At 35.5% G+C, this 24,764-nt stretch overlaps 1 protein-coding gene across 1 annotated transcript in view; it reads right to left on the reverse strand.

Moving 5' to 3' along the window:
- ATF6 (activating transcription factor 6) overlaps nucleotides 1–24,764 on the reverse strand; it is a 311,275-nt gene that overhangs the window by 70,307 nt on the left and 216,204 nt on the right. Inside the window, 1 exon segment of the mRNA XM_037807081.1 lies at nucleotides 857–941. Coding sequence (XP_037663009.1) covers nucleotides 857–941 — 85 coding nt within the window.

Here is a 24,764-nt window from a genome sequence, read left to right on the forward strand (position 1 = left end):
GTTCTATTATACCAGATAAAAGGACTTGAGAAGGATGGCCAACTCTCCTGTTTTCAACAGAACCAAAAATAATGTAAGAAAGCAACCAATGTATAACACAAACTGAGGTCATTTAAAACACACAGTTGGCATTGCCAGTGCAATATTTCTGTTCTCTGTGAAGAACCTAGTTGGAAGTAATCTCTCATTCCCAAAATTTTCTTACCACTTTGTATATTCCTTATGGGATTTTCTCCTTGGAGTACAGTGATTTACATTCTTATTTACACATCTTATTTTCTCTACTAGACTATAAACAGGTACTACACCTTAAGATCTTTGGATAGTCTCAAAGTACTTATACATTTATATTTTGTTTCAACATCCAGTACTAATACAACAAAATGTAATAGTTATACCATCAATATCAAATTTGTAGGAATTATGGATTAAATATATAAATAGGCTTTTGTGGTTTGGTCTGTGAATCATATCACCATTTAGGTAACACAGAAAACGGCTTTGAGTTCCAAAAACCTAACTTACAAATGCACTGTCATAACACAGCAGGGATTTTCCATACTGCATGTCTGACTAGAAAGGCCACAAACAGCAAAGTCTGTAGAACAGTCAGAATGCTAGCTTATAGCATTTTGTAAACAAAAGGTAACTACTTTTTTCTTTTAAAAATACAGTAATTAAAAAAAAGTGATGGAATTTAAAAGTAATATTTTTGTGAAAACAGTGGTAAAATATTTCAAAAATAATGCATGGATGTATATCTGTCCAACTGAACACTTGAAACATTTTAGCTAATCCAGAGAATCTTGGTTAAACAAAAGAATCTTGTCCTTCATAAACCAATATTTCAACTTACCATTTATGTTTATTGCTGGCAATACAATTGACATCTTTGGTCTTGTGGTCTTGTTATGGGTGGTAGCTGGTAACAACAAGTGATCCTAAAATTAGCAAAGAACAATCTGTTATATATAACAATAGCTTAGCCCTAAGAACAGATCAAACTTGAAGCCAACATTTCATCAAGATCATGAAAAATGACAGTTTTTATGTGAACTTGGTTTAGGGATAATTAACTACAAATCATATCAGAATCATTCATGTAATAAATATTTCATGAGTACCTGCCATTACCAAGTTCTATGCAGTTTACCCGGAATACTCCTAGGTTTTGACAACATATAATGCTGTGGTATAATGTAAAGAATATTGATCAAGCAGTCAGGACAGAGGGGTTTTAACTTTAGTTCTGCCACTGAACAGCTGCATGATCTGGGCTCAGCTTACAATCCTGCAAAATGAGGGGGGCTAAATTATATGATAAAACAAGATACCAAAGTTATATATCCACTGAATAGACATTCTTCCCAACAAAAATCTTACACCAAATTATCGATAAACAAAAGAGAGATTATGATTGAATTCGGGCCAGGACCTGGAGCGTTGCCTGCTTTGACTCCTTTTATCCCTTTGAAGTGACCTCTATACTTCTAAGCAATACGGCATTAGACATTCAGTTTTAGGCAACAAGCACACACTAAAGAAGATGCATAGTTCTTGCCTTCAAAAAGCTTAGCATTTAAAGGAAAAGTTAAAAACTTTATAAATGCGTATCTAGCACAATTATATAATTCTCAATGTAATATTGCTGACTTTTGAGGATCTGTAAGTGACCAAGGGCATCTGAGGTGTCTTGTTTCCAAGCAGACAAATACTAAAAGTAAGTATGAACCAAGGGGAGTTTGGCTTCAGAAAAGGGGGAGTATGAATTTTTGAAAAATGTATATGTATTTGTAGACATTCCAAAGCTAAATATAAGTGACTTATGACTAATATTAATCATTATTTTTAATAACCCTCCTTCTTCCTAGCAAAAACATAGGAATTGTCATAGCAAATATATAAATAAGAAAACTAAATATATTAGTATTTCAATTGAAGGAGAAATCATTAACCTGAGATAAGGCTGAATCTGAGTTTAACCTGTTTTGCCTTCTTTTTTTGTTCCTTTGTTCATTTATTTCATTATCCATTCAACAAACCTACATGGAAGAACTTGTCAAAAAGGAGGATTTGATAGAGTTATAAAAATTCAATACAACTTAGTTCAAAATCAACATGACTACAGAAAGTAATTATTAGCAAAGCTAAGAAAAAATCTAGAATGTGAAAAACAAATTGAAATTGGCATACACAAACAGAACTGTGTAGGAAACATTTCCAGTAACTGCTTGTCTGTATAATTCAAGACAATATTTCTGTGAGAACATGATTTTTGTTTTTCTTTAAATGGGGGGTGGGGGGTTGGGGTGGGGAAGATCAGAGAAGTTGTTCTGTTGGAATTCCAGCATTGCAGCCTGGGAGTCTCTTCAAAAATAGAAGTGCATGGTTAGACACAAAGCTCACACTTTTCTGATAACTTTGTGAGACACCATATCATAACCAAGAAAATACACAATTTGCTATTCTTCATGCCATGAAAATCATAAAAAGCTTAGTTCCTCTAGTTAAAATACTGCTTCAGGGTCTCTAAAAATTGAATGAGGAAACAAACCAGCAAATCTTGCAAGGCCCAAATTAAGGCTATTGTAAAAATAAACATGTTTAAATTCCATTGGTCATGGGTTAAAGTCAGGCTCAGACTTAATTCTGAGTTTCCTGCTGAGGTCTAGATGCCATACTAAAAATTGTTTTAAAACATGATTTTCTGAACATAATGTCTCCTACTTTGTCTCTTCATTAAATTTCAAACAAAGCAGTTACTTTTTTAACAGGAAGCCAAAAAAAGAGAAAAACAAACAAACATGTTATTCATGAAAAAGAAGAATCACATCTTGAATGCATACAAATTATTAGTTAACCTGTCTTACCTCTAATTATTAAAGGTAAGCAAACTGGGCAGAAAGCCGATAATTTCAAGTGTTTATTTATCAAGAGGCCTCAAGACCAGAAATGTAAGGGACCAGAAATGCAGGGATCCAAAGATGGTATACTACAGCCTCCAATAGCACTTATCTTACATTAAAAAATAACATTAAAATTACATTAAATGATATATATATGGGGGACATGTAGATGTTTCATTTAACATTTACCTTCATTTTTTCAAATTAAATGTCACAACAATGAATCTTAAGTCATTTTTTTTCTCTACAACTGTTTTACCTCACTCTCTTCGAGTACATCATCAATCCCATTAGTGATATTTCAAAAACAAAGAAGCTTTATTTAGTCAATTAACACATATTTACTTGATATCTTACCATATATTAAAAAAATATTTCCTGAACACAGTATCCTGCCACATATTCGGCACTGGCCTACAGGGCATATTTTCTTTTAAAGAATATAAATCCAGGTTTATTTTGTTGGGGAAACAATGTTAATTGTGACAGAAATAGCTTTTTGTCCCCAATATCTGCTCTCCTTCTTCTATAAGTTAGAATGGAAATAGGACCTTCTATTTTCAGTTGGGTACAAAACCACCCAGAATAAAGACCATATTCCTAAGCCCCCTTTGCACCAGATAAGGCCATATGTGAAACTAGGCTCTGGTCAATGGGCTGAAAGGAGAAGTGGTATGTGCAACTTCTTCAAGGTAGAGGTGACAGAACACAACCTTTCTTCTTCTCTTTTCTCCTTTCTGCTTTCTAGAATGCAGATATGATGGCTAGAACCGTAGTGGCCACCTTGGACCGTAAGATGGAAACTGCAAGTTGAGGATTATGGAGCAACAAAACAGAAGCTTGGGATCCTGATGATCAAGGAGCTGCCATAAACGATCACTGGAACTTATACATGAAAGAGATAAAATTCTAATTTGTTTAAGCCACTCTTATGTTGGATTTTCTGTCACTTATAGCCAGACCTAAACCCAATTACTAGTTATATTATAAATTTGTGAAACAGACTAAAGGTATTTAGTCAAGGGGAATCTCAGTAAGGGTTAAAATAATCAGAGAGAGCTTTACTAATTTTAACAGCATTAGAAAAACAAACCCCTATCTATCATTTAGCCTTCTTACTTGTTTTCCTTTCATTTTAATTAAATACTTATCAACGAACTGGTAGAGGAAATTCAATCTTGCAAAGGTAAAGGAAGAATTTAATGAATTTGAACAAAACCCTCTCCTTCCTATTAAGTCAGTTAAAAATAATCCAACTGCAACAAAGATGAAACTACTTGAAAAGAAAAAGAAAAAGTAGAGAAAAGATGGTGCAGTAGAGATAAATATGAAATATTTTGGCACTGTGATTGAAAACTATGTCACTGGTTTTGAGAAATCTACAAATGGACTCCTGATAAGCACTTACAGACCTCAGATACCTTGGGATATCTTCATGGATGAAACTACAGGCACACATAATAAAATCAATGCTTTGTTACTCTTATTTCCAGAAGAAGTTAGGGAAATATTGGGAGAAAAACACCAAAACATTTCACTGTGAAAATAAAGTATCAGTTGCCAAATATTATGCAATATTGTATATGAGAAAATACTGTATTTTTATACAGTTCCCCAATTCCCTCTTCCAGGTCACTTTCTTAGAAAAAGACAAAATATTAATGCATAACACAGCATCCAAAGTTATTTGTTTCTTCTTTTTAAGAAAGCAACAGCGCCGGAGACTGACTAAAAAGAACCAGTTTTGCTCAGCTGAAGGTTATGGTGATAGTTTACAATAAAAGTAAGCTCCTACTGAATGTTGTCAAATGTTGATTCTACACATCCACATCAAGTAGAAACTCTCTTAACTGACCTGTCTGTAAACTGACTTACTAAATTAAATGACCCTTCCCACTGCCCTTGTAAAACTTACTGACTGATGCCCACAACACACAACGTTCATGACTACTTCAGTTGTGTTCTTCTCCAAAATTACTTTTGCTAATTGTATTTACTAGTGTATTTGTGTAATTTAATAAAATATTATGTAAACTTATATAAAAGTATGAAAAGAAAGAGAGCAAGACTTGATACAAGTGAATAGGTTAATTTTTTTTCTCAGATTGCACGACAACCATAAAAGACCGGGAAAAATTCTAACCATCTTCACTCAGCTTGCTTAAAAGTATCTTTAAGTTCTTACTCTAATTTAAAGTAACTGCAACTGATACCGGAAATTATGGTTGATGCACTGTGAGCATAATTCATGCAAGAAAGGCAACATGGAACTAAAATAGTGTATGTGGATGGACTCAAAGAAACAGCATTATCCCTACATCAAAAATTGGCAAATGAATGCACACTTTTATAATACAAATAATAAAATCACTAACATAATGAAATAAAATAGTTAAGATAGATATGTATGTACACATGTTTCTTTTTTATAAAAGGATTCCTGATTTAAGCAATTTGACCATTTACTAGTCTCAATTGTACTGGACAAATGGCTTCTCCTGTATTAGAAAACTCTGACTCACAGTTGGAGCCCCTTATCTTTGATAGAATGGTGTCCCCAAGGGATGATGGAACTCAGTCTGCAACAAGCTGCAGTTAAGGCTCTGAACAGCTTTCACTTGGATTAAAATGACCCTCTATTAATAAAAAAGTTCTGCATATCAGGCCCATATTAACAATAGTGGATTCCAGAAAATGGGTTGGGCTTCCAAAATAGAAAACTGTCAAAACCAGATCAAAGATAAAATTAGCACCTATCCTTATTTCAAAAATAGCTTTGTACTAAATTTTTTTCAGTGTTAATAATAGCTTTAAAAGAAAATGTTCTCTAGAACACTGCTGTCCAACAGAAATATAATGCAAGCCACAATGCTAGCCACATATGTAACTTAAAGTTTTCTAGTAATTACATTTTTTACATATTTTTATTGTGAAATATAACATATATACAGAAAAGTGATAACTTTCAAAGTACGATTTAACAAGTAGTTAGAGAATTTCAAAGAATGTTATTGGTTACAGTGCCACCATTTCAGTTATTTATAAATTTTCTCCAATCTATGTTCCCATCCCAGAGAGCTTTTGCTTTTTTACTATCACATTACCTCATCTACCAGCTATCCCTCAAGCTGCCAAACTGAAGAATACATCAACCTTAAAAAAAGAGGGCCAAAGCAGCAATTAAAAGTAGGCCTTTCAAAATTATTTATCTAAATTCACAACATTCTGAACTCATGTTGTTTTCTAGTAGTTATCCTAATTGTTTATTTGAAGCCAAATGTGTCCTTTCACTAAAGTAATTTAAAAGCAAAGGCAATTAGGAGACTTGAAATCATTAAAATACACAGACTTTTACACATAGGGGCATATCCCAAAAATAAAAATTGCAAAAAAAAAATTAGAGGTACTAAAATTGAGTACAATGTAATCATTTAAAAGTCTATTAAAATGCCTATGATGTAGGGCTTCCAAAAATAGTAAAAACATAAGCTAAGTATATTACGCATCCCGAAACTAGAAATAGTTAATATAAACAGTTAATATGAATGCAGTATTTGTACCACTAATGTATGCAATAAAATTACAGGCCAATAAAAGGAAATGTAGAGTTTGCATCTGCACCATTAGCATGAATGACAGCCAGAGGAAGAATAAATCAAAAGTATTAGTGTACAACAGATGGCCCAAAAGTGAGCCAAGGCTTGCATTTTGACAAGATGAAAATTTCAAAACAATTCAAACCCAGTAATGCTGGCAAGGTCAATAGGGCGAAACAGCCTGAAATCCTAATTAGTACAAGCTCAAGTTCCATTTTAAGACATGATTCTCATATCAAATATTGTAGGAAGCCCCCAGACCTGCTAAATTGATCTAGTCTTCCCTTTTATTCACACAAAAATATTAAGTTGATTTATACAAAATTGCCATTTTTGTGGATCAAATATTGACAATTTTATAAGGTTCAACCTATAGTATCTAATAGGTAGATAGACCTATCTTTCTTAAAACCAGAATTAATTTTGGGTTTCTAGGTCAAAAAAGTTTCTTGTAAATACTTTCACAAGATCAAGACAGTAGCTTCAAAATCATTCTTCTCACTTGCTCCAAGTTTCAGGAAAAGTGTTTTTAAATCAGGTCAGCATTGTTTTCCCTAGGGAAAGCTCTTAGACAGAATGGTTTGGAGAGGAATAGGACCGGGAAGTCTTTGGCCCTGTGCTTCTTATTTCAATAACTTGATTTATTCAAAGTTCAAAACTTTTTCAGCTATAAAAGAGCTTTTCCAAAGACTAGGCAGAGTGTTATTTAGAGAAATAAATCAGGACCCCTGAAACTGTTAACAATCATCATTTGTTGAATGTTAACAGTATGGCAATACAAAAATGTCTTAGTAAATAAGGAAAAAGATCAAACACTAAATGCATAGAGTTTAATCATATGAGTTTGTCAGACAAAATGTTTAAAAGACATTTCATTTTAGAAAATTCTCTTTTACTGGGGACTACTGGTAGGAAGTGAATTTCCTGAAGATTAAATTGTATCCTACAGATATGCTACCACAACAAACCGTAAGGGAGTTGGGGAAAGGGTCTGTGGCTGCAATGAACTGAGTCAACAGGTTTTCTGAGAAAAGAAGTATTAGGAAATACTTCAAGAAAAATTTAAGTAGAGATCTATAAGAAAATTATTTCACTTTTTGTTGGAAAGTAAAGGGAAAAAATGTTGGTTTGAGACGAAAAATAATTTTTTAAAGTTCTAGGCAAAGACCATAGGAAGAGGGCAAACGCCACAAGTGTATTAGAAGCATGGCAGGATGGGAAGGGAACACAGGGAGATATTCTAACTCCTTCATAATCAACGATTCTGCAACTTTTTAATTTAAATTGCTAAAGTTATCTCTCCTTGCGTGATCCTCAGTGTCTGGATATTCCCCCAGGCTTCACTACAGTTCTTGATCCTCTTCTTTCCAAAGCATTTCTTGATCTTGGTTTCACACGAAGAAATAGGAAAGATGGTAAAATATCCCAAAGGTACATTTTAGGAAAGACTGGCTTGACAAAACAAACTATAGCATGAAAAAGACCAAACTACTTCTCTTAAATTTCTTTTAATGCCCCTAATATTTTAACCATAATCTGTAATAATCTGATTCATCTCTAGAGCTGTTGGGTTAGCAATATAGCCAAACTGAACACGTTTTCACACTGGAAACTGAATTTATTGCCAGTTGCACAGCTTGTTAAGGATGGAGGTACAATACTATACAGACCTATTCTATAATCCAGAAGAGCTTTCTTTTCAAATCACATAGAATGTACTTTTCAGAACCTGATTCAGTTCTCTTCATTATTATCATAAATGGATCAGCAAGTTCTCAGTTTCCATTCAGTTTTAAAATGCATTTTCAAGATATAATGCATCTATAGGAAATAAGTGAAAATTTCATTTTCACTGTTTGGTCAAATATTGTTCTAGAAAGGATTTCATCTAAATTTCAGGTAGTAATGACTTAAAAGGCAAACTAAAATAGAAGAGTATTAATTTTAAGTTCTGTAACAATTGGATATACTTCAGAAAGCATCTGATGTCAAAGGAAGCCAAGGATCAGAAGTGGACACTTTGACAATAGTGGGTCCTTTAAAACAGAAGTTCTTAACAGGATAGAGAGGAGAATCACCTGCAAGACTTCATAATATAAATACCAGGTTCTCCTACCCGCCCCCCCCCCAAATTCGGACATGTTAAGTCTGGGGTGAGGCCAAAATTTTGCATTTTTTAACAAATGCCCCTGGTGATTGTGATGTAGACAGATCCAGGACCCTACTTTGGCACACACAGATCAACATGGTATAGATAGAGATTAAGAGGCTGGACTCTGGAACTAGGCTGCTTAGGTTTGAATTCTGCCTCCACCACCTAATTTCTGCGTGATCTACAGCAAATCCTTTGATCTCTTTGTGCTCCCATTTTCTCATCTGTAAAACCGAAACAATAATACTACCAACTGCTTGGATTGTTTATAAGAATTAAATAAGTTAATATTTACAAAGCCCTTGGAACAGTGACTGGCATGTAGAAAACGCTATTATATTTCATTAACATCTGGTTCTCCTCTACTTCAGTTCTCTGGCAGCTAGAGCACACATGTGACCTAAACTTGGCCAATCAGATATTCCCTTAAAGTTCAAAGACTTGGAATCAGTGAATAAGGACTCAGAGAGATTTAGATTATTCACAGCAGTAATGGGGGTGGAGCCACTGGCAGTGGTGGGGGTATCCTGTGGTATGTCATCCTAATCAGACTTTCCAAGCCGAGATGATGGCTGCATTCTTGGCTGTGTAGCCTCCTTTGGTTTCTACCAGTGTTCTGAACCTAATTCTCTATCCTTCCACAAAGTCTGTGAACTAACAAATAGCTTTCCATTCAATCCCATTTCTGCTTAAATTATAGCAAGTTTCTGTTGTTTATAACCAAGAACCATGACTGGCACAGGACAGGAATTTCATTTCTGGCACATTTGATATTGCTGGTCAATGTCTGATCTGACAACTTCTAAAAACATTAATTTTAGTTAGATTATCATGGTATTATCTCAGGTAAATAAAATATAATAGACTGAGCCATAAATCAATGTACTCCCTTATTTCCCATTTGAGTCCCAAAGTAGTGAAATTGGCTTATCACCACCACTTTACTGATATATATTCTAATTGTCAAACCCACTTGTTCCTTTCCAATTCTTATCCTTTTTTTCTGCAGCATTTAACACTTTTTCAACTTTTCCTCCCCAAACTTCCTTAGTTTTCATCCCTCCTAACTTCCCACTCCACCCCCAGCCCCTGCCACCATGTTCTTTTCCACCCATATTTCACATTAAATATTGGTGTTTCTTAGGGTTCAATTTTCTCTCAATCCAGTCCTTCCTTGCCATTCTCATCTAATCCTATCACTTGAAATACATGTCTGGGCAAGACTGTTGCTGCAAAGGAGAGGCTAGGCCTCCCTATAATTGTGCCTAAGAGCCTCCTCCCGAACGCCTCTTTGTTGCTCAGATGTGGCCCTCTCTCTCTAGCTAAGCCAGCTTGGCAGGTGAAATCACTGCCCTCCCCACTACGTGGGATCTGACAACCAGGGGAGTGAATCTCCCTGGCAATGTGGAATATGACTACAGGGGAGGAATGTAGACCTGGCATCATGGGATGGAGAACATCTTCTTGACCAAAAGGGGGATGTGAAAGGAAATGAAATAAGCTTCAGTGGCAGAGAGATTCCAAAAGGAGCCGAGAGGTCACTCTGGTGAGCAGTCTTACGTACAATATAGACAACCCTTTTTAGGTTCTAATGAATTGGAATAGCTAGCAGTAAGTACCTGAAACTATCAAACTACAACCCAGAACCCATGAATCTTGAAGATGATTGTATAAAAATGTAGCTTATGAGGGGTGACAACGTGATTGGGAAAGCCATATGGACTACACTCCCCTTTGTCCAGTTTATGGATAGATGAGTAGAAAAATGGGGGAAGAAAAAGAAAAATAAAAAAAACCCAGTTTTCTTTTTTACTTTAATTGTTCTTTTTCACTTTAATTTTTATTCTTATTATTTTTGTGTGTGTGGTTAATAAAAACATCAAAAATTAATTCTGGTGATGAATGCACAACTATATAATGGTACTGTAAACAACTGAATGCATGCTTTGTTTTGTATGACTGCATGATATGTGAATATATGTCAATAAAAATGAATTTTAAAAAAACAACAAAAAAAGAAATACATGTCTGGCTCAAACCTCTCAAACATTAAGCAAAGACCCAGTCTCCTTTCTTGTTCTTCACATATGCCAAGCATGTTCTTGTTTCAGGGCCTTTGCACTTGCTATTTGCTTGGGAATACTTTTTTTCTAAATATGTGTATTGCACGTGCCCTCATCCCCTTCAAGCCTTCTCAGTGAGGACTTTTCTTGGCTGCCTTATAAGATTTACGTCTGTCTGTATCCTTTATAAGTAAGCTCTACAATGACAGATATTTTAATCTGTTTTGTTCATTATTGAATTCCCAGGACCTATTAGTCTCTCATATAGTAGGCATCCAAAAATGATTCATAATATAAATAAATTAGCTAAAAGAGGACTATTACATTACCTTTTTAACTAGCTCTTTGCTTCAAGGAGGCAAGGGTTTCTGAGACCCTATTAGTGGGTCTGCAAAGCCAAACTATCTTCATAATACCAAGACATTATTTATCCTTTTCACTGTGTTGAAATTTGCAACTGCTTGCCCTTAGCATGATTGTAGGTGGTAGCACCAAACTATACTAGTGGTCAGTATATTCTTCACTGCCACACACTCATGGAAAAAATGAATTGAATAAAAAAATTTTTTAAGCCAAGTTCACTTTAGAATGTTCTTGATGAAGCACTAAAAATTAATATTCTCTGTGATGGAAAGGGAAGTATACAAAAAACAGTTTTGTATACTGAAGCATGATGGCCGTCTCAAGAAAAAGACTGAGTCATGAGCCGAAATAGCCACTTTCCTCAAGGAATACCATTTTTACTTGAAAGAATGACCAACAGACAAACTATTATTCTGACTTGGGTATCTGGCAGACATTTTCTCAAAAATGAATAAAGTAAGTCTGTTACTTCAAAGAATACAACTGACAACATATTTATTTCCAATGATGAAATTTAAGCTTTCAAATGAAATTTCAGAATTTTGGGGAACTTCTATCTGCCACCATGAGCATAACTTTTTTGATGTGATTTGCAGTGATATTAATGAATGCAATTTTTTATACTGTATATGGAATGTGATCTGCATAACTCAATGAACAAATATTTTCCAAACGACCAATGCATGACATTACAAAATCATACATGGAAACAAGTTCCATTCAAAGTGCAAGACAGGTCAGAGGGTTTTAACGTTACATTGATATGACTTTGCATTCCATATTGCAACTACTCATTTAAGAAACTACCACTTGTTGATATTTGATGTAGTATCAAAAAAGAATATTAAAAATTTTCCAAAAACACTATTATAAACTCCTCCTTTTTCCAACTACATGTCTGCATGAGGGTGGGTTTTTTTTTCCACATATTTTAACCAAAACAGCATACTGCAACAGACTGAATGCAGAAACAGAAGAGAATCCTGCTTTCATTTAATCATATATTTGAGATTGGAAAACTGCAAAGCAATGCCACTCTGCTCACTAATTTTTTTTTTTTTTTTTTTTTTTTGCTTTGGAGAAAAGAACAATTTTTTAAAAAAAAACATTTATTTTAAAATGTAATGGGTTTATTGCTATTTTTTCACATGAATTATTAGGTAAATATTCAAACATTTCTCAGTTTTAATTTCTATTAATGGATAACGAATTGAGTATATTTTCATGTGCTATGATCATTTGTATATCTTCTTTGGAGAAATGCCTATTCAATCACTTGCCCATTTTAACTTGGGCTATTTGTCTTTTTATGGTTGAGTTGTAAGATTTATATATTCAGGAGAAAGCTCCTTATTGGATAGATGATTTGCAAATATATTCTCCTATTTTGTGAGTTGTTTCTCTTTTTAAATGTTATCCTTTGAAGCACAAAAGTTTTTACTTTTGAAGTTCAATTTATCTGTATTTTTGTCTCACCTGTGCTTTTGGTATCATATCTGATGTATGTTTAGTCTTAGTTATTATTATTAGAGAAGTTGTGATTATACAGAAAAATGATTCATAAAATATTCCACCCTACTAGTCACACCTTGTATTAGTGTGGTATACTTGTTACAAGTGTAGAAAGCACATTTTATAATTGTATTGTTAACTATAGTCCATGTTTTAACTTAGGGTTCACTGTTTTTGTTGTACAGTCCCATGGAATTTTAAAAAAATGTATTCTAGTAACATATATACAATCTAAAATTTCTCCTTTAACCACATTCAAATATAGAATTCAGTGCTGTTAACTGAGTTCACAATGTTATGCTACCATCACCACCATCTATCACCAAAAGTTTTCAATCATCCCAAACAGAAACTATGCACACTTTATCACTGCTTTATTGGGAAAATGTCATCTTTCAAATCTTTCAATTCCAGCATCTCAGACTAAAGGTACTCAAAAAATATTTTAACATGAATGACTCTTCTAATGAAAAAAAAAAATTTCCTCACCCAAAATTGTTGTTTCATATCTTACAGATAAATTACTTTCATGCCAACAATTTATTTACTCTAATGCAAAAAGACTCACATATGGTCATAATGTACTTCTATGTTTAGACTTTATTTACAGTGAAACAGTGAGGAATCTTTGGCAAAGCATTTTATAAGGAACAGTCAATTCTCCCAATTAATGATAATTTCACTTCAGATCATTGGTTTCCAACATCATAGACATAATTTAATAGAAATGACTAAGCACTGCTCTTGTCAGTTTGTGACTACTCTAACATAATGGTTATTACACACTTGTATCAATAGAAAAGCTCTTTTTTAACCTTTATAATCTTTATTATCTTACTAACAAGTTGAATGCAATCTTTCCCCACATATCTCAAATTCCACCAAAACCATTACTATTACCAGTGTGTATGGGTTGTATGATGAGATATACTAGGAATAAAAGGAATTTTGGGTTGGCAATTACAAAGATGACTCCCAAGAGATAGGAAGCTTGACAGGTTTGAATCCATAGAACTAGAATATACTGGGCAAATAATAAAGCTCATTAAAATTTTTTAATGGATGAATCTTTCTCTTATTGTTAAAGGGGATCTTAGGTTAATAGAGCATAGAATGCATTCATTTCAAGAGGCTTACTTATTATGCCTAGGCAAAAGTTTTATAAACTTTTATAAACTTCCTTAGCTCAAAGGATGGCAAAAAGCAAAGCAAACAAACAAACGTAAGGTAGGATAAAAACAGAAAGTTTAGGGATCCAAGATGGTGGATTAGGAGAGACAGAGCAAAATTATCCACCATGAAAAACACTAGATAAAGGACAGAAAGTGCTCCAGAACAGCGGCTCCAGGATTCCACTGGCTGGGCAGGGAATTCTACACCCACAGTGACTGTGTACTTGGAGAAACTGAGAGGCTGCATTCAGAAATGGGTGAGCATTCAGCCCAGAAAGCTGCCAGGGAACAGGCAGCTGGAGCCACAGTTGAGCACGGTGGGGAGTACCCTTCCATGTCCCGGGCACCCTCCTCAGTACCTGGCATGGATGATAACCCTTTGCAGCTCTGCAGCCAACAGCCGCTGTGTCAGGGACTGGGCTTTGGAGCAGGCAGACAATTGTGGAAGGGAGTAGTTTCCATGCCCTGAGCAGCCATCTTTGCAGCTGGCTGGGAGACACCCCTTCACAGCACTGTGGCCAAGAGCTTCTTAGAGGGAATTTGGGATTCAGCAGGCTTGTGATTGTGCCCAATCTTCCTCTATGGAAGCCTGTAGCATGCACAGCCTACAGGCAGGGGTACCACATGGAAGTGCCAGGAGCCCTCCCCCAATCCCAGAGACTTGTGGACCATGGCAGAGAGGGACTGTGGGGAATCTGATCTGGAAGGTGACAGGAGCAGGTCTGCAATCCCAGGGTATTCCACCTGCAGCCCCAAAACAGCTGGTACCACTGTGTCCTGGAGCAGACTCCCTGCCAAATGGCACAGGGTATGCCTCCCACCCACACGGCTGGCAGTCCCCACTGCACATGGAAAACTGGTGCACTGAATGGACCTCTACATGGTTTGATCCCCCACTCAGTGCATAGACAAAGTTGGGGAGAACTGTCTGGAGGTGGCTCAGAAGCGCCATTGGCTGGTAGGTCAGGGAAAGTGCACTCCACCAAGCTGTAGCTCTGTCAAATTATAGATAAATGTCCAAATAAGTCTGCATATCTTGATAGGGTTCTATCAAGATAAGCAAATGCCAAGAGGCCAAAAACAACAGAAAATTATAAAGCATATGAAAAAAAACCCCAGAAGATATGGATAACTCAAATGCCGAAATTAAAAAACCAGAGAAGACACAGAACTTGGAGCAATTAATCAAAGAAGTACTCAGAAACATCAATATCATGGCTCAGGATATAAATGACATGAAGAATACCCAAGAAGAGCATAAAGAAGAATTTGCAAGAGTAAATAAAAAATAGCAGATCCTATGGAAATGAAAGATACTGTTGATCAAATTAAAAAGATTCTTGAGACACATAACACCAGATTTGATGAATTAGAGGAACGAATTAGCAAACTCAAAGATAGTGTGATGGAAAGTGATAGTGCACAAGAACGAATGGTGAAAAAAATAAAAAAATTTTGAAATGGATCTCAGGGAAATGACGGATAACATGAAGTGCACAAATATAAGACTCAGTGGTGTTCCAGAAGGGGAAGAGAAGGGTAAAGGTCTAGGAAGAGTATTCAAAGACATTGTTGGAAAAAATTCCCAATCCTGCTAAATGGCATAGACATGCAAATCAAAGATGCCCAACTAACTCCAAATAGAATAAATCCAAATAAGCCCACTCCAAGACATATTCTGATCGGATTGTCAAATGCTGAAGAAAAGGAGAAAGTTCTGAAAGCAGCAAGAGAGAAGTGATTCACTACACACAAGGGAAACAACATAAGACTAAGTAGTGACTACTCAGCAAGCACCATGGAGGTGAAAAGGCAGTGGTGTGACATATTTAAAACTCTGAAAGAGAAAAATTGCCAGCCAAGAATTCTTTATCCAGCAAAGCTCTCCTTCAAAACTGAGAGAGAGCTTAAAATTTTCACCAACAAATGCTGAGAGAATTTGCTAACAAGAGACCTGCCTTAAAAGAAATATTAAAGGTAGCCCTACCAGCTGAGAAAAAAAGAAAGGAGAGAGAGGTCTGGAGAAGGGCACAGAACTGAAGAGCTTTAGTAGGGGTACCTTAAAAGAAATAAAGAGAGAGAGGGGAAATAAAACTACATCTGACAAATAAAAACTGAAGGATAAGATGGCTGATTCAAGAAATGCCTTCACAGTAATAACATTCAACATGAATGGATTAAACTCCCCAATTAAAAGATACAGATTTGCAGAATGGATTAATAAATATGAACCATCAATATGTTGCTTACAAGAGACTCATCTAAGACCCAGTGATGCAAAGAAATTGAAAGTGAAAGGATGGAAAAAATATTCCATGCAAGCTACAGCCAAAAGAAAGCAGGGATAGCTATATTAATTTCAGATAAAATAGACCTTAAATGCAAGAATGTCATAAGAGGCAAAGAAGGACATTATATACTAATAAAAGGGAGAATTCACCAAGAAGAAATAACAATCATAAATGTTTATGCACCCAATCAAGGTGTTGCAAAGTACATGAGACAAATATTGGCAAAACTGAAGGAAGCAATAGATGTTTCCACCAGAGAGAGGACTAATAAGGAAACTGAGAACCTAAACAATGGGATAAATTAATTAGACTTCACAGAAATATATAGAGCATTACAGATATAGAGCATTACATCCCAAATCATCAGGATATACATTCTTCTCTAGTGCTCACGGAACTTTCTCCAGGACAGATAATATGCTGGGGCATAAAACAAGCCTCAATAAATTTAAAAAGATGGAAATTATTCAAAGGACATTTTCTGATCACAGTGGAATAAAACTAGAAGTCAATAACCATCAAAGATCTACAACATTCACAAATATCTGGAGGTTAAACAATGCACTTCTAAACAATAAGTGGGTCAAAGAAGAAATTGCAAGAGAAATTGCTAAATATCTAGAGATGAATGAAAATGAGATCACAGCATATCAAAACTTATGGGATACAGTGAAGGCAGTATTGAGGGGGAAATTTATAGCTCTAAATGCATTCATTAAAAAGGAAGAAAGAGCTAAAATCAAAGAACTAATGGAACAACTGAAGAAGCTAGAGAATGAACAGCAAACTAATCCTAAAACAAGTAGAAGAGAAGAAATAACAAGGATTAAAACAGAAATGATATGGAAAACAAAACAAAAAAAATAGAATAAATAAAATCAAAAGTTGGTTCTTTGAGAAGATCAACAAGATTGACAAATGTGCCATTTTGGAAGTACTATGTCCCCCACAATGCCATGTTCTTTGATGCAATCTTGTGGGGGCAGACATACTCAGTCTTAATTAGGTTGGAACCTTTGGATTAGGTTGTTTCCATGGAGATGTGACCCACCCAACTGTAAGTGATAATGCTGATTAGATAATTTCCATGGAGGTGTGGCCCCATCCATTCAGCATGGGCCTTGATTAGTTCACTGGAGCCCTATAAAAGCTGAGACAGAAGGAGCTCACTTGCTTGCTGCAACTTAGAGAGACATTTTGAAGATGGCTGTTGAAAGCAGACTTTTGCCCTGGAGAAGCTAAAAGAGGACAAATGCCCCAAGAGCAACTGAGAGTGACATTTTGAAGAACAGCTGCAGCTAAGAGAGGACAAAACACCCCATGAGCAACATTTTGGAAAATGCCATTTTGAAATGCCACCTGGGAGCAAGCAGACATCACATGCCTTCTGAGCTAACAGAGGTTTTCCGGATGCCAATGGCCATCCTCACGTGAAGGTACCAGACTGTTGATGCTTTACCATGGACACTTTATGGCCTTCAGACAGTAACTCTGTAACCAAATAAACCCCCTTTATAAAAGGCAATCCATTTCTGGTATTTTGCTTAATGGCAGCATTAGCAAACTGGAATAACAAGCCCTTAGCTAGACCAACAAAGTAAAAAAGAGAGAAGATCCAAATAAATGAAATAATAATTGAAAGAGGGGACATTACTGTGGCTCCTGAAGAAATTTGAAAAATCATAAGAGGATACCATGAACAACTGTATGCCAACAAAATAGATAATTTAGAGGAAATGGATAATTTCCTGGAAACTCATGAACAACCTAGACTGACCAGAGAAGAAACAGAAGACCTCAACAAACTAATCACAAGCAAAGAGGTCCAGTCAGTCATCGAGAAGCTTTCTACAAATAAAAGCCCAAGGCCAGATGGCTTCACAGGGGAATTCTATAAAACTTTCCAAAACGAACCAACACCAATCCTACTTAAAGTCTTTCAAAAAAGGAAGAAAATGGAACACTACCTAACTAATTTTATGAAACCAACATCACTCTAATACCAAAACCAGATAAAGATGCTAAAAGAAAGGAAAACTGCAGGCCAATCTCCCTAATGAACATATGCAAAAATTCTCAACAAAATACTTGCAAATCAAATCCAAAAACACATTAAAAAAATCATACACCATGACCAAGTGGGGTTCATTCCAGGCATGCAAGGATGGTTCAACATAAGAAAATCAATCAATGTAATACAACACATTAACAAATCAAAAGGGAAAAATCAAGTGATCATTTCAATAGCTGCTGAAAAAGCATTTGACAAAATTAAGCATCCTTTTTTGATAAAAACACTTCAAAAGGTAGGAATTGAAGGAAACTTCTTCAGTATGATAAAGGCCATATATGAAAAACCCACAGCTAGCATAGTACTCAGTGGCAAAAGACTGAAAGCCTTCCCTCTAAGATCAGGAACAAGACAAGGATGCCCACTGTCACCACTACTTTTCAACACTGTGCTAGAAGTTCTAGCCAGAGCAATCTGGCAAGACAAAAAAATAAAAGGCACCCAAATTGGAAAGGCAGAAATAAAACTGTCATTATCTGCAGATTATATGATCTTATATTTGGAAAACCCTGAGAAATCAATGACACAGCTAACTGAGCTAATAAACAAATTTAGCAAAGTGGTGGGATACAAGATTAATGCACATAAGTCAATAATGTTCCTATACACTAGAAATGACCTAACTGAAGAGTCACTCAAGAAAAAGATTCCATTCTCAATAGCAACTAAAAAAAATCAAGTACCTAGGAAAAAACTTAACCAAAGAATGTAAAAGACCTCTACACAGAAAATTACATAACTTTATTAAAAGAAATAGAAGGGGACCTAAAAAGATGGAAAAATATTCCTGTTCACGGACAGGAAGGTTAAATGTCATTAAAATGTCAGTCCTACCCAAACTGATCTACAGATTCAAAGCAATTCCACTCAAAATTCCAACAACCTATTTGCAGAACTGGAAAAGCTAGTTATCAAATTTATTTGGAAGGGAAAGATCCCTTGAATTATTAAAAACATTCTAAAAAAAGAAAAATGAAGTGGGAGAACTTAACACTTCCTGACTTTGAAGCATGCTATAAAGCCACAGTAGTCAAAACAGCATGGTATTGGCACAATGACAGACATGTTGATCAGTGGAATTGAATTGAGAACTCAAAAATAGACCCCCAGATGTATGGTCAACTGATTTTTTATAAGGCCCACAAATCCACTGAACTGGGACATAACAGTCTCTTCAACAAATGGGGCTGGGAGAACTGTATATCCATATCCTAAAGAATGAAAGAGGACCTCTACCTCCCACCCTATACAAAACTTAACTCAAAGTGGATCAAAGACCTCAATATAAGAGATAGTACCATAAAACTCCTATAAGATAAAGTAGGGAAACATCTTTAAGACCTAGTATTAGGAGGTCGCTAGACCTCACACCTGAAGCACAAGCAATGAAAGAAAAAATAGATAAATGGGAACTCCTCAAACTTAAAAGCTTTAGTACCTCAAAGGAATCTGTCAAAAAGGTAAAGAGGCAGCCAACTCAATGTGAAAAAAAAAATTGGAAACCATGTATCCGGTAAGAGACTGATATCTTGCATATATAAAGAAATCCTACAATGCATCAACAATAGTACAAAAAGCCCAATTATAAAATGGGCAAAAGATATAAAAAGACATTTCTCTGAAGAGGAAATACAAATGGCTAAAAAACACATGAAAAAATGTTCATCACTACCTATTAGGGAGATGCAAATCAAGACCACAATGAGATATCATCTCACATCAATTAGAATGGCTGCCATTAAACAAACAGGAAACTACAAATGTTGGAGAGGATGTAGAGAAATTGGAACTCTTATTCATTACTGGTGAGAATGTATAATGGTTCAGCCACCATGGAGAACAGTTTGGCAGTTCCTCAGAAAACTAGATATAGAGTTACCCAACGATCAAGCCATTTCACTTCTCAGTATATACCCAGAAGATCTGAAAGCAGTGACATGAACAGATATTTGCACACCAATGTTCATAGCGGCATTGTTCACAATTGCCAAGAGATGGAAACAATCCAAATGTCCTTCAACAGATGAGTGGATAAACAAAATGTAGTATACAGACACAATGGAATACTATACAGTAGTAAGAAGGAACGAGGTCGTGAAACATATGACATGGATGAAACTTGAAGACATAATGCTGAGTGAAATAAGCCAGACACAAAAGGAGAGATATTGTATGTTACCACTAATGTGAACTCTGTGAGAAATGTAAAATAAGTGTTTTAAAATGTGGAGTATAGGGGACCTAGAGATAGTCAGAACCTAGTGAAGGGGGAATAATAATCTAACATGTACAGATGTGATGAGGGTGATATTAACGGTATGGGAATGGTCAGGAGCGACTTATGGTTCATTAATGGAATTATAAGTATCAATGACACATTGAAGATGAACATGTTCAGAAATGGTTGTTGAAAGGCATGTAACCCACAGAGTAGCACCACAAACCTAAATAAGTGTCAGCATGATATAGCTATAAGGGATGACACTGATGCAGAGGGTTAACAACAGAGTGGTATGGAAAAACTACCCATTATGTATTAATGACTATATTTAATAGGAATATCTTACCAACAACACACTAATACTAGGGGTGAATAATTAGCAGCTGGTAAGTGCTCTGGGATGTTCTATGTTATGATAATTGTTTAAAGGTGAGAGTGATAGTGACTACAACTAAGTGAAGATAATGTAAGAAACTGACCATTTATCTTTGGATAGAATACATATTAAGTCAAGTTAGGAATCCACTACTTAATAAATCAAGGCCTTGACTTGAAACTTGCTCTTGTGAAATTTAGGGTTGTAAACAGGAGGCTCAGCCCTTCTATAATTATGCTTAAGAGTCATCTCCAGGCAACCTCTTTGTTGCTCATATGTGGCCTTTCTCTCTCTAAGCCCAACTCGGCTAATAAATTCATTAACCTCCCCCCAATGACCTACATATCTCCCAGAAGAATGCATCTCCTTGGCAATGTGGGACATGATTCTCAGGAATGAGCCTGGCCCTGGCAGTGAGGGATTGAAAATGCCTACTTGACCAAATGGGGGAAAGAAAGAAAGGTAACAAGCTGACGTCACAGTGGCTGAAAGATACCAAATAGAGTCAAGAGACTATCCTGGGGATTTCTCTCATGCAAGCTCCAGCTAGACATCCCAACTGACTACAGCATGCCATGCCCTTACTAAAAGTAGTCCCCAAATACTTAGGTCCCTACCCGATATTCTATAAAAGATGTACTCACTAAGTTTTATCTTTCAGAAACTTAAATTCACTAGAGTGTTCCTATACCAGACAAGTCCTGAAACCCAGAGGCAACAGCCTGTTCAAGATCAACTATCAGATACGGCCCCCTTCCCCATACTGTCGACACCCCCTTTTAATGAGAACAAGTTAGGGTGCTCACTGCCTAGACACCCCTGAAGATGGAGAAAGAGATTAAGTGAGAGGAAGGACTAGCAACAAACAAGATAAGATTGAACAAAGGTCTATGAATACTGAAACTTTATATAATTATATATATATATTTTTGGTGCTGGGGTATTGGAGTGGCTGGAAGGAGGTAAATGACATGGTGGAACTGTAGCCTACAGCATTCCTTGGGATTTTCTCTCAAGCTGCTCATTGAATTGTGCCTTGAAGGTCTTCACCTTTTTGTGTATACCTTGTATTGCATAATAAGGAAAGAACGGAAATTGTGGAACTGTAACCTATAACAAGTTTTGAAATTACCTGTGACTGCTTGTTGAGCTGTACATCGAGAGATGACACCTTTCTGTACGCATGTTATATTTAACAATAATGGAAATGGCTGAAGTTGTGGAACTGTGACCCATGACATTCTTTGAGATTTGCTGCCTAACTACTTGTGAAATTGTACATTGAAAGTTATCACTGCTATGTATATACGTTAAAGTTCACAATAAAAAAATTGAAAAAAAAAGTTTAGAGCACTCAATTAAGAAATATGCTCCTCACCATAAATACTAACATTAGGACTGAAATTAACAGAAATCACACTAACTAAAAATCATTTATTCTCATCAGAGCCCAGCTGTTAAAACAGATGCCGCTAAGAAACAGAAGCCATCTTTTTAAGATACTGATTGACATTATCTATGAAAACTCTTAAAACAATGTGAGAATTATCTCTAAGCTGGAGCTCACTTTCCAGTGTGACATCTACACATGCTAATATGTGTAACTGATTAACAGTGAAGCAGTGAAAAAAATAAGATGTACTAAGCCCTGCACTGGAATACCAGGTCACATGAAGCAGCTCTCAAGTGAGTCCTCATAAACAAATACTCCACAGATGAGAGGCCTTTAGCAAGTTACAAAGGTAATTCCCCTTATTCTAGAGGGTTTCTTTTTTGGTTTGGTTTTGTTTTTGAAAGCTTTTTTCTAAGTTTTGGTTCTTTGCTCTGAGAAGAAGCTAAATGTTCTATTGGGAAATATGGCTACAGGTATGCTCTGGAGACCTATTAAACAGTTGTGAGCACTGACATTCAAGTAAGATACTGAAAAATCACCTACCAACACAGAATGAACCACATAAATTGTATTACATTCATAGAATTTTATTCAAGTTCATAAGTGAATAATTTTCTAAAAGTAAAAAGAGAAACTATATTCATAAACAACATTTTATTCTTCCTATCATACTAACTGATTGGTCTTTTGACAATACAATGCAATGATTTGGCATTAAAATGCAAAAGATTATATTTGATTTACTCAGCTTCTTAATGAAAACATTAATCCCCAGTTCATGAGGTTCTCTTTTCATATCATCTGTTAATTATTTACAGGCAAAAGGCGAGGATTATTTTTCCATGGAATAGCATTCACATAGTCTGTCAAATTTATTTTGTTCTGGGTGGGTCCATAGTAGAAGTATTAGAGCGAGCTGTAGAATACACAGGTAATGGATTCAAAAATTCTGTACTTCTCTCACAGCACAAAATGCAGAAAAAGAGCAGAGAAAAATTTCCACCAATATGCCACAGAGGAAAAGGCAGTGGAGTGTTGCATACACTATATTTATACTCTTTAAGTCACATTTAAAATTTATGAAACATTCTTTATCCAGAGAGTTTTTAAGTCTTTATATTTATTACCAGATAAAACTGAACATATCTAAGAGAATTCTTTGTTAAGTAATTAATAAACTATATAAGAAAATATTTAACTTTTAAATGCAGAAATCTGGAAGGGTAAAGGAATTTATGTCCATGATCACAGAGAATCAGTTTTGAAAAGCAAGTTTCAGAATTCTTCAGTCTCTGATCTAATAGACTATTTCTCCCTAGAAAATGGAAATAGAGAATTACTGAGGAGTTAATGAGGTCAGTTGTTTTCAAATGGCTTATGGAGCATGAATTCAGTACAGATGTATGGAATAACTTTCAGCTGTTGCAGGGTGGATAGGCTTAATGACATCACTGGGAATATTGAAGGAGGATTGCCTGGAGTACTTTAAAACATTTACATTATTATGATACAAAAAAATATTTAATTAGAAGCAAGAAAATGGTGTAATAACTTAATTGGCCTTTGTTTAATTCTGAATCAGATTTTCAGAGGTCTCTAGCTATTGTCCTGGGTATAGACTCCTCTACCTAGAAGGTAGTTGTAGCAAACTACCTCAATTACTGTATGTTTTATAAGAAAAAGGGGAAAATATTTTTTTATAGTTCTATCCACTTTTAGTTTAGTTCAATTTAATTGAAAATACTTTCTAAAGTTGCTATATGTAAAACACACACACACACACACAAAAGGATAAAAGGGTAAATAAAAAACCCCCACTATTTTCAGGAAATTTATAATCTAGTGAGGATAATGATGCACATACATAAAAATAAGACAAATACTACAATAAGTAATACATAAAAGTCTTACGGGAATTCAATGGGATCATGGAAATTTAACGGGAGTATTCAAATGCTGCTCCTTGAGGAACAGCCTGACTTTCCCCTTATATACTCTTTTTTTTTTTTTCTTTTTTTTTTTTTTTTTTTTTTTTCATCATCATTTTATTGAGATATATTCACATACCACGCAGTCATACAAAACAAATTGTACTTTCGATTGTTTACAGTACCATTACATAGTTGTACATTCATCACCTAAATCAATCCCTGACACCTTCATTAGCACACACACAAAAATAACAAGAATAATAATTAGAGTGAAAAAGAGCAATTGAAGTAAAAAAGAACACTGGGTACCTTTGTCTGTTTGTTTCCTTCCCCTACTTTTCTACACATCCATCCATAAACTAGACAAAGTGGTGTTTGGTCCTTATGGCTTTCCCAATCCCATTGTCACCCCTCATAAGCTACATTTTTATACAACTGTCTTCGAGATTCATGGGTTCTGGGTTGTAGTTTGATAGTTTCAGGTATCCACCACCAGCTACCCCAATTCTTTAGAACCTAAAAAGGGTTGTCTAAAGTGTGCATAAGAGTGCCCACCAGAGTGACCTCTCGGCTCCTTTTGGAATCTCTCTGCCACTGAAGCTTATTTCATTTCCTTTCACATCCCCCTTTTGGTCAAGAAGATGTTCTCCGTCCCACGGTGCCAGGTCTACATTCCTCCCTGGGAGTCATATTCCACGTTGCCAGGGAGATTCACTT

The sequence above is a fragment of the Choloepus didactylus genome, chromosome 2 (genome assembly GCF_015220235.1).
Source record: "Choloepus didactylus isolate mChoDid1 chromosome 2, mChoDid1.pri, whole genome shotgun sequence".
In the NCBI taxonomy this organism is placed as follows: Eukaryota; Metazoa; Chordata; class Mammalia; order Pilosa; family Megalonychidae; genus Choloepus; species Choloepus didactylus.